At 38.3% G+C, this 11,768-nt stretch overlaps 1 protein-coding gene across 2 annotated transcripts; it reads left to right on the plus strand.

The window, feature by feature from the left end:
- The first annotated feature begins 1,836 nt into the window (after window positions 1-1,836).
- Window positions 1,837-11,199, plus strand: LOC128512013 (UDP-glucuronosyltransferase 2A2-like). Of its 2 annotated transcripts, none has more exons than XM_053485108.1 (6): window positions 1,837-2,395; window positions 7,558-7,706; window positions 8,151-8,282; window positions 8,515-8,602; window positions 8,680-8,899; window positions 10,783-11,199. In XM_053485108.1, exons 1-6 carry the CDS (start codon window positions 2,251-2,253, stop codon window positions 11,063-11,065), a joined length of 1,017 nt encoding a protein of 338 aa, XP_053341083.1. In that variant the 5' UTR covers window positions 1,837-2,250; the 3' UTR covers window positions 11,066-11,199. The 2 variants fall into 2 exon arrangements, with proteins under 2 accessions (XP_053341083.1, XP_053341082.1); XM_053485107.1 differs by lacking the exon at window positions 1,837-2,395 and adding an exon at window positions 6,343-7,150.
- Window positions 11,200-11,768: the final 569 nt, after the last annotated feature.

An 11,768-nucleotide genomic window follows, 5' to 3' on the forward strand; every position in this document is an offset into this window, starting at 1 on the left:
CCTGACATTTGGCCTGAATTTTAAAATGAAAAGATAAGAGCAAAGTCAAAATTTTCATCTTTAAATTAAGCGGTGTGACAAAAGTTTGATATTGTAGCGTTTTTATCGCCGGAAAGGATGGTGGAGAGACGAGTGAGCTTATGTGCTGCCCAATGCAATGGCTGGGAGTACTTTATTAACAATAGTCGCACAGAATCACTAATCTGTCACATTAAACCTCCTTAGACACACCTCAAACACACACACTCACCCCTGGCCGAAGCCACTAACCCAAACACCTTTTCCCAACAGGGTGAACACAAAACAATCCCTCCCGCAAAGCATGATGGTAGACAATCAAAACCCCGCCCACGCCACAATATAAATCATTGTCAATTGAAATATACTTTTATTTCCCAACATTTTTTATCCTGGACTTACACTGCCATTGGGGGGGGGCACATTATAACACCAGTCAAACTGGCCACTAATTCCATGGTGTTTTCAGATTTTTCTTTTCTTCAACAATGCTAAAGTCACCCAAAATAAGAATAATTTCCTTTGAACAGTTGATCTTGAGATGTAATTGGTACTCATACTCTGTAAAGCCTTCTTAACAGCTCTAATCTGCGGTGCTGTCTGTTAATTGTTAATTTCTCTGATGCTGATAACTCTAAATGAACTTCTCTTCTGCAGCAGGATTGGTCTTGCTTTCCTGGGAAGACCTTATGAGCAGTGTTGGGGACGTTACCTTTTAACTTATTACATTACAATATTACTGTCTTTAAAAATTTATTAGTTACATTTCTGCGTTACTTTCTTATTAAAGTAACTAGTTACAGTACTTTTCCATTGCAGAAAATGAAAGGTCTTTTGTGATTCCTCATGGATGTGGTTTTAGTCAAGACCTTTGTAATTATTCTACCATCATCACTTAGAGAAGTTTGGCCCATAAAACTACTAATATTCCTAATTCACCTACACGGTTCATCATGATTCACTGTGATTAGGTTTCCATCTTTGCGCGCGTCGCTCCTCGCATAGTCAAACTGCATAGGTGAGATAGCGGTATAACAGCAGAAATAACAGAGAGGGGAGGGCGGGTTTTCGGGGGCGGGGCTTGTAGGACGACTTTCACACACACACTAATGGATTGGAAATCACTGCTGTCTGGCCCACGGATTACATAAATCGTCTAAATAACGGATTACATTTTTAAAAAACTGAGTACTTTAATGGCAAACCTAACACATTAGATTACTTGTTACATCAAAAAAGTAATCCAAGTACTCCAGTCAGCCAGTCTGGCAACACTGGGAGCCATGACTAGAAGGGAGTTGAATATCCCAACATGTTGTATTTTATCATTTTATAAGACCTTTTATACGTTACAGTTTAAACTTTGTGACACCAACAACCTGAACTCAGTGTTAGACTATGGACCCAGGAGCTGTGAGGTGGTAATGCTATCTACTGCACTACCATGCCAGCATTGGATAAGAGAGTTTTCTGGGCTAGAATCTTTTATTTTCTGAAAATAAAGAAATGAGCATGAGGTTTGAAAATGTTGATACATTATGATAAACATATTCCGGTGATTTTATCAGCTCTTACTGTATGACACCTTTTTTTTATTTTTTTTTTATGTATGATTTATTTATAACAAATACACAACACAAAAAAACAAAACAATCGAAACATACAAAAAACAATTACACAAGACATTAAAAAGATACACTACAATAAAAAGTTATGGAGAAAATTACAGGAACAGAGTACAACAGAGTACAAAGGGGGGAAAAAGAAGACAAGAAAAAAAAGAATTTAAATAATAATAAAAATAAATAAAAATAAAGTGGGGGGGGGAGCACAGACATACATGCCAAAGTCTTCCTAAGCTACTGCAGAATCGGTGAATCGAAGAGATTCAACATAATTAAGAACAGGTTGCCAAATTTAAGAAAATTTAACCTGAGTACCACGTAGTGAATGTTTAATCTTCTCCAACTTCATAAAAGTAAGGGCATCTTTTATCCAGAGAGATCGAGTAGGGGGGTTAGAGCCCTTCCAGTGCATTAAAATAACACGTCTTGCCAGGAGAGTAAGAAATGCAACAAGTTCAACAAAGTAAGAGGGCATGGAGTATCCACTGGGTAAAACCCCAAACAGGCCAATCAAAGGTTCCGGGAGGATCTTAACTGAGGTAATGGCTGACAGAGAGTCAAAGACAGATGTCCAAAATGAGAATATAACCGGGCATGACCAAAACATATGGATGAGATCAGCAGGATCACAATGACATTTATCACAGTTAGAGACAGTGCCAGGATATATACGAGCCAGTTTACTTTTGGACTAGTGGACTCTGTGCACCACTTTGCACTGCAGAACTCCATGACGAGCACAGATAGAAGAGGTATGTATTCTTTTCAAGACCAGCTGCCAGACCGAAGGACTAATATCAATACCAAGGTCTACGGACCAAACATATCGCAGACCGTCTGAAGCGGAAGAATGAATTGAGAGGGCAATAGAATATAATTTTGAGATCGCACCTTTAATGTTAGGATCCAACTTAAGAACAGAATCAATTGGGTTGGAAGAAGGAATAGCAGGGAATGTGGAAAAGTTAGTTCGAGTAAAATCCCGGGCCTGTAAGTATCTGAAAAAGTGAGTGTTCGGTAGATGATAAGCATCTTTTAATTGGTCAAAAGAAGCAAAGATACCATTAATGTACAGATGCTCTACTGAAACAATCCCGTAATCTTTCCAAATCCCAAAGGTTTTATCTGTAAGAGAGGGAGGGAATAAAGGATTTAAGTGTAGGGAAGATGACAAAGGTATGGCCTGGAGTCCAAAGTGTCGCCTAAATTGGGTCCAGATCTTAAGACTGGCTTTAACTATAGTATTTGTGGAATATGATGGAGCATGTAGTGACAACGGAAGGCACAACAGAGAAGTAAGAGATGAGGGAGCGCAAGAGGCAGCCTCAATTTGCAGCCACGGTGGTGGTTTATTGCTAAAACACCACCAGTACAAAATGGAACGAACGTTTGCAGCCCAGTAGTAAAATAAAAAGTTAGGTAATGCTAAACCGCCCATCTCTTTAGTTTTTTGAAGGATATCTTTCCGGATTCGGGGGACCTTTTTATTCCATATAAAGTGAGAGATGCAAGAGTCGAGTGAATGGAAAAAATGTTTAGGTATATAAACAGGCAGGCATTGAAAAAAGTATAGAAATTTAGGTAGCACATTCATTTTGATACAGTTTATGCGGCCAGCTAAAGATAAAGGTAAAAGAGACCAACGTTGGGTGTCGTGGGTCAGTTTGGCCTGAAGTGGGGAGAAGTTAGCTTTAAACAGATCCGAATATTTTCTAGTGACCCAGACACCTAGATATTTGAATGTTTCCAGGGAGACCTTAAATGAGAAAGTATAAGACAAAGCTGCGTCATTAAGAGGCATAAGTTCACTTTTGTGTAGATTCAATTTGTAACCAGAAAATTGGCCAAAGTTCTTCAGCAAGTCCAGAAGTGAGGGAATGGATCGATCCAGGTCTGAGATAAACAGTAAAAGATCATCTGCATATAAAGACAATTTATGCTCAGTACCTCCCTTGAAAACACCCTGAATCTGACTGGTTCTAATGGCAACTGCTAAAGGCTCAATGGCGATGGCAAACAGCAAGGGAGAAAGCGGGCACCCCTGCCTGGTTCCACGCTTCAGAAGGAAATAGTCAGAGAAATTATTATTTGTACGAACCCGGGCTAGGGGGGATGAATACAAGAGCTTTATCCAAGAAATAAATACATCACCGAAGCCAAACTTTTTAAGAGTAAAAAACAGATATGACCACTCCACACGATCAAATGCCTTCTCTGCATCCATTGAAATAATAAATTCGGGTATGTCTAAAGATGAAGGCGAATAAAGAATATTTAGTAGCCGTCTGACGTTATGAAAAGAGTGCCTGTTTTTAACAAAACCGGTTTGATCCGGGGAGATGATTGACGGCAAAATAGCCTCCAATCGTCTTGCCAGTATCTTTGCTAATAACTTTACATCAGCACAAAGCAAAGAGATAGGACGAAAGCTACTACAAAGAAGGGGGTCTTTATCTTTTTTAAGTAAGACGGAGATGGTGGCCTGACGCAGTGTGGTGGGCAAAATGCCAACCTGTAACGATTCATTAAACATCCTTAACAATAAAGGGGAAAGCTTGTCCGCGAATGTCTTATAAAATTCTGCAGGAAAGCCATCAGGTCCAGGACACTTTCCATTTTGCATTGCCACTAGAGCGCCTTTAAGCTCCTCGACGGTTAATGGTTCATCCAGTCTAGCTGACATTACAGGATCAATAACAGGAATGTCCAAAGGTCTAAAGAAATTGTTCAGCTGACTCTCATTAAATAGGCACTCGGAGGTATAAAGTAAAGTGTAGAAGTCCCTAAATTGGTTATTAATGGCTTGAGGATTTAATGTAATACCAGTATTAGTTTTAATTTGCGTAATATTTTGTGATGAAGCTGATTGACGAATTTGATAAGTAAGCAGCTTACTGGGCTTGTCTCCAAATTCATAAAAATTATGATGTGTTTTTTGAATCAATTCTACAGCCTCCCCAGAGGACATGACATCAAACTCCGCCCTTTTAATGAGTAGGTCTTTAAGTACATCAGGGTCCGGTGAGTGTGCATACCTAGTTTGTAGCTCTGATATTGTCTTAGTGAGAGAAGCATGTTTTTCTGCTGTGAGCTTAGTTTGAAAAGCAGAATAAGATATTATTGACACCTTTTTAACTGTCATACTGAAAATGTACTCTTATAATGATCTACAACAAGATTATAATTATATTTGTCCAAGTCGCTATGATTTATCCAAAGAAAGCAAAATAAAAAAATAAGAAAAGGCCCGCTGGCCAATGTGGGCCGGCCCAGTCAGTACGCTAATATATAAAAAATGACGGAAACCATAATATTGCATCTCTTTTTTAAGCATATGGATGAGTGTGTCAATCGCACGGGCACCGCCGACAAAGAGCGTGTGTTTCATGTTACTGCGCATGCGGATGTATTGCCCTCCCTCAAAATTAATTACTTTGGTCTATTCCATCCGTGCTCTGAAACATGCCCATTTTGGCAGTATTGTGTTTTGTTTTGTTTTTCAAAAGATGCAAGACAATACTGCCAAAATGTATAATTTACAGGCCGTTAGAAAATAGTCTTTGCATTGTCTCTTATTGAGTCACAAGGGTGCTAAAAAGCATTCATCATTCAAAGTTATTCATATCAGTGTAAAGTTAGTAAAGTATGATTTTGAAAGTGCTATAACTCCACCTGCCCCAGTTTCATCCCAGTGGAACAATCTGACTACATGTGCAGTGCCATGAAAAAGTATTTGCTCCTTCCTAGTTTTTTTTCTTTGCATATTTATCACACATGAATGGGTGGACTTTCACCTAAACACTTTATGAGGAAAAGACAAATTGGCCTTTTTGTTTGTGAGATATCATGAACATTTCACAGGGGGTATCATCGTGATGTAGTTATACCACTCATCAGTGTAAGCTGTAAGTGCAGCAGGTTCAGTGATGATGAACCAGTGCCTGCTGATGATGACCAACACCTCTCACCTGATCTGCCAGAGCCCAGTGAAAAGAATGGCAATTAAACTGAACAGGTAATTTGAAATAAAATCAGTAGCAGCATTAACTCGTGCTAGTAATTATTATGGTAGTCAATATTAATTTAAAATAATGTTTCTCAGAATTATTTAGAATTAATATTGACTATCATAATAAGTAAAATAAGTAACTAGTTTACTAGTGTGAGTAATGCTGCTACTGATTTTATTTTAGCTTACCTGTTCAGTTTTATTCCCATTCTTTTTAAAATATTGTCTTTATAGTTTTATATGTGGATTGGCACCCTGTCCAAGGTGTACCCTGCCCCGTGCCCTAAGCCTCCTGGGATAGGCTCCAGGTCCCCACAACCCTGAATACAGGATAAAGCAGTATAGAAAATGAGTGAGTGAGTGAGAGTGAGTTTTATATATTTTTTTGTCTTGATGTCCTTTCCTTTGTTTCTTTGTTTTACTAATATGACCCAATATATGTTCAGTGATACTTCAAATAATATGTTTAAATAGCATTGATTTCTGTTTTGTTTTATATTTTTATACTAGTAACTGGTGTTAAAAATGTATCTCTACATTAATGAGCCAATGTATTATGATGTGGGCTGCTGTGAGCCAGGAAGTCCAGGCCCACTCTTTGGCTCTGGTCCGCCCCAGGATTTATCTAAGGTCATTAACCGCGTCTGAAGCGAACACCGGTTGAGCAACTTGAAACACTCCTCCTCCTATATTTAATTCATGTGCAATATCCCAAGTGCCTTAGGCACTGTTTGAGTTGATACAGCCATGAGGAGCAGATATTGTGCGCACTATTTTCCTTCTTTTTACCAGATTATCTGGTCAGTAATCGTCTTGCTGAGGTTATCTGGATTAACCCACAGTGGGAATGTATTGGTTCTTCCTGGCGAATACAGTCACTGGCTTAACATGCGCAATATCGTCGAAGAGCTCGTGGACCGGAACCACAGCGTGACCGTTCTCACACACTCTGCCTCACCCACGGTGAAACATGGACTAAACGAGCGCTTCGACTTTATGTCTTTTGAAATCGATATGGAGCAACAGGAAGCATACAACATGTGGGAGAATTTTATCACCGCGTGGATGCATGAGAGCCCGACAACTTTCAAGAAGCTGAGCTTGGTTTGGAACTTGATGACCGGGATGTCTCATTACATACAGGTTGTGTGCGAGGGAATGTTTTCGAACAGAGATTTCATGGCTTCACTGAAGGAGTCGCATTTCGATGTACTTCTGTATGACCCCATGATGCCGTGCGCTGACCGGTTGGCGGACTTTCTCGATCTGCCCAGTGTGATGTCTCTCCGGGTCACTTTTGCGAATAATCTTGAGCGACTCTGTGGGCAGATGCCCGCTCCACCATCGTATGTACCGGTGGCTGCTGCGCAGGGGCATCTGACTGATCGCATGGACTTTATGGAGCGTTTAGAGAATGTGATACTATACATAGTACACACAGCAATGGTCAAACTTCAACAAGTGTTCATATATGATCATCTTTATACTGAAATAACTGGTATGATAAACAGTAACAAACAAACAAAAAAAGTTTTGTTTTAAAGTCTTTAATTTAAAGTGGCATTGAAAGACATTTCAATGCTACTTTAAAACATTTAAAAAAAAATTATATATATATTCCCCCCCCCCATATTCCTATATTCTATTTTTGTGATATTTTTACATGCCCTTATTTGTACAGTTGTTAATTTTACTAGTTACATTTATTTTCCTTTGTATTTTATTTCTTTATTAATATTTATTCCTTATATATAGTTTTTTTTTTTTAAGGTCACCGGCGGTCGTATAAGCATTTCACTGCATATCATATGACTGTGTATGACTGTGTATGTGACAAATAAAATTTGAATTTAATTATATAGACTCTTTATGGTATAAACCGGTCTTTGCTCCTGTACTTCACAGGCAAACCGACATCATTATGTGACTCTACTGGTAAAGCTGACATCTGGTTAATCCGAACTTATTGGGATTTTGAATATCCACGGCCACTCCTGCCAAATTTCAAATTTGTTGGTGGATTACACTGCAAGCCTGCAAAACCTCTACCAAAAGTAAGTTCAGTTTTATATCTCATGCTATCTATTTTTAGACATCATCTTCCATTTTAGTTAGAGATAAGCATAGAATTCATTATACTATTTAGGATTTGTGAGCATGAAGACATTTTTGTATATCGAATTAGCTGTCTAACCTTCCCTCACGTGCTATGAGAAAACAAGACCATGATTAATTCTACTTCTTTTAACTATATTCCAGATCATATTTTTTATACATAGTCATACATAGCCTTAATTTTATTAGCACATCAAAGACACTGCAGGATTAGTAATCCCAAATTGACTCAAAGAAAGTTACATTTGAGAATTTTCAAACTGACTTATTAATTGGGAGAAATTAATATGACAAAATAAGTAAAACAGTAAATGTGCAAAAGTCTTCCAGTGTAGTCATGAACATCTGTCTCATTGATGACTGTACATTGTTATTTTTAATAGGAGATGGAGGATTTTGTTCAGAGTTCGGGAGACAACGGTATTGTAGTGTTTTCACTGGGATCCATGATAAAAAGCCTCACCAAAGAGAGAGCGAACACCATCGCTTCAGCACTCAGCAGGATTCCCCAAAAGGTCTGAGTTGACACAATTTACAAGGCTCATATTGATACATCTTTAATCTAAAAGTTCATGAAGAATATTATTAGCCGAGATGTTTTGATTTAAAATCTGGATAAAATAAACATAATTATAATTTTTCATTGATTCTAAATGCTGTGATGGATCCAAAATCCAAAATGTTCCAATATGCAATGACCTAGATATGGATAAGTTCGCCAGACCTGAATCCTGTCTGTAATTTCAGGTTTTATGGCGATATGCAGGCGAGAAACCAGAAACTCTTGCTCCTAATACAAGAATCTATGACTGGATTCCTCAAAATGATTTACTAGGTAAAAAAAAAAATTCTGTATGTGTATATAATATAAAATTTTGTTGCAGTAAATACAGTAGCGATTGGTATTTGCAGGACATCCTAAAACCAAGGCCTTCGTGACCCATGGTGGGACGAATGGAATCTATGAAGCTATTTATCATGGAGTTCCAATGGTGGGCCTGCCGCTGTTTGATGATCAGCCTGACAACATAAATCACATGAAAACCAAAGGAGCTGCTGTTATGCTTGACTTCATCAAAATGGAGAGCAAGGACTTGACACGGGCTCTCAATGACGTCATTAACAATGCATCGTGAGTTGATTTAGTGATTTCAGTAAGACTTGTCACATTTATATCACTCAATTTTGCATGGGCAAAAAATAATTCAGTCAGTCAGTCTGTAATTCAGTCAAGCTGCTATCTTCGTTCCGTTATTCCTAATAGGGTTACTGTGACCGACATATCACCTGGGATTTCAAGCTGGCCAAGTTAGAGTTCAACTTTTTTCAACTTTTCCTGTTGAAAACCTTTTTCACTCATCAGCTTTTGCTGCTGGCTACACAATGCAACCTTACCTTGAAACATGTACACAGAATTAGTTTTTTTTGGCCAGGTTTTCTCTGTTTGAGTAAACTGGATTTTATTAGAAAGATGCTTTAAACAAATAATAACACCTTCTGCTTTCAAACAAATATGCAAACCCTTTTCAGGATTTGGATGAAGACATTTCTGTATATTGAATTAGCTTTCTAACCTTCTCTCATGTGCTAAGACCTATTATACGAAAACAAGACCTTCTTTCAACTATATTTCAGGTCACATTTTTTTATTTTCTTATTATTATTAATAAATAGGGCCCAAGCACTATAGGGACCTTCTTGTTTTCCTAAGAACTTTTTTTCACCCTTTTGTGCTTTTTAGGGGAGCTCATTTAGAGCTCATTGAGCCGAACAACTTTCGCACTGCATGTCATGGGCTCAACTCAGCAGGAAATCAGTATTTTGGGTCGTTCGCAAAAATGCACCTGATAGATTTTGATGTACTCCTTCTAGGGAATTTATACGATCGCCACTAAACCGGGCCGATGTGATCTAAGGAGGCAAAAATTGCCGTGACAATGCCTTAAACTTACTGAAAAATGATTCATAACTTTCTGTGTGGCACACACGCACACATGCCAACACACATTTACTCATTACACACAGACCGACACAGCCACACGTATCACATACACACACACACTCACACACACACTAACCCTTACATGTCGCACATACATACACACACCAGCGCACTCAAAAAACATTTAGGGCCTAATCAGTCAATCAAAATTGTGCGGTTCACCCGGGCAGCGATGTTTTTTGTGGGTCTTAACGCGCTCAAATAACACGCAGGCGGTGGACCCCGGTGGAGGTGACACAGAGTGCTTCGGCTCGTCAACGTTGCTTGGAACTATATTTATTATTATTCTTATTAGTCATAGTAGAATTATAAGTAATATTTTTATTATTATTATTATTATTGTTATTACATTCATAATTTAATCATTTGACATTTCCATCACGGACCAACAAATTCGCTGTAATGCAACTATACATTTTCAGAGATTCACAAAAAGAGTTAGAATTATACTTTCAGAGGCTTAAAGTCTCATGGTCTGTGGTTTACTGTACAAACAAACAAACAAACAAAAACTTCTAGCCCGAGGCCCTTACTTGTTACTGTGACAGTAGAGCTCTTTACTATAATAAGAATGTATGGTTCCTGAGCCGATATCAAGTTATGGAAATAAGGCAGAAATACTAGTTTTCTGGAACAAAACTGCCCATTCGGTCTCAGCCTGTTCATCGCAGCATTGCACCTGATCTCAGCCTTCATTTTCCAGGTGATGAGCCCACAAGATGGCAGTTTGCCACTATTTTGGTCTGAGCCCAGTTATGGGGTTATATGAATACTGCAGTCACCAGGCACTATCCTATGGGTGCATGAACACAGTACATAGAACAAGACTTACTTAATAAATGTTCACAACAACCTTTTACCATTGGAACCAATGTATTAATTTCACTCACTCGGTCACAGTCATAATGCCAGGCATAAACAACTTTAGATGTCTCACTATTTACACAAGCATTTTTAGTCAATATATAAGCCCTTACGCAATTTTTTTATTTCTACCTTGTGTCTTTCCTCAGATATAAAGAGAACATGATGAGGCTGTCCAGAATCCACCACGATCAACCGATGAAGCCGCTAGACCAGGCCGCGTACTGGATCGAGTTTGTGATGCGCCATAAGGGGGCCAAGCACCTGAGGGTTGAAGCTCATAACCTCACGTGGTATCAGTACCACTGCTTGGATGTAGCAGCCTTCTTACTCTCCATAACTGCACTGATTGTGTTTATCTTTGTGAAAACATGCAGTTGGTTAGTCCGTAAATGTTGCATAAAGACCCGAACAAAGAGCAAGAAAGAGTGAATATGAATTACTATATAATATATAATAATTATTGTTATATATAAATTCCTCCTAGGAATAAAATGCTCTGTGTTAAGTGTACATGGACAATATTATGTTTTATATTACTTAAGAACAAAGCAATTAAACATACATTTTTATACCATGTATAATGTAATTTAATTTTTTTTACTTAATATAAAAAAATAGCTTTTACAGTTTTACAGACAAACTTAACGATCGGTGTGCAGAGCAGGAAAATTCATAACTACCTCACTATGATTACTACGTCCTAACGTAAATCTATTGTAATGTATTTATACACTCACCTAAAGGATTATTAGGAACACCTGTTCAATTTCTCATTAATGCAATTATCTAATCAACCAATCACATGTCAGTTGCATTCAATGCATTTAGGGGTGTGGTCTCCAAACTAAATGTCAGAATGGGAAAGAAAGGTGATTTAAGCAATTTTAAGCATGGCATGGTTGTTGGGCCCAGACGGGCCAGTCTGAGTTTTTCACAATCTGCTCAGTTACTGGGATTTTCATGCTAACCATTTCTGGGGTTTACAAAGAATGGTGTGAAAAACATCCAGTATGCGGCAGTCCTGTGGGCGAAAATGCCTTGTTGATGCTAGAGGTCAGAGGAGAATGGGCCGACTGATTCAAGCTGATAGAAGAGCAACTTTGACTGAAATAACCACTCGTTACAACCGAGG

This window comes from Clarias gariepinus, chromosome 24, assembly GCF_024256425.1.
Source record: "Clarias gariepinus isolate MV-2021 ecotype Netherlands chromosome 24, CGAR_prim_01v2, whole genome shotgun sequence".
Taxonomy (NCBI): Eukaryota; Metazoa; Chordata; class Actinopteri; order Siluriformes; family Clariidae; genus Clarias; species Clarias gariepinus.

Coding starts and splice junctions, on each gene's coding strand:
- LOC128512013 (XM_053485107.1), top strand. CDS start 6,400: ATGAGGAGCAGATATTGTGCGCACTATTTTCCTTCTTTTTACCAGATT. Junction 7,707..8,150: donor CTGCAAAACCTCTACCAAAA/GTAAGTTCAGTT, acceptor TATTTTTAATAG/GAGATGGAGGATTTTGTTCA. Junction 8,283..8,514: donor TCAGCAGGATTCCCCAAAAG/GTCTGAGTTGAC, acceptor CTGTAATTTCAG/GTTTTATGGCGATATGCAGG.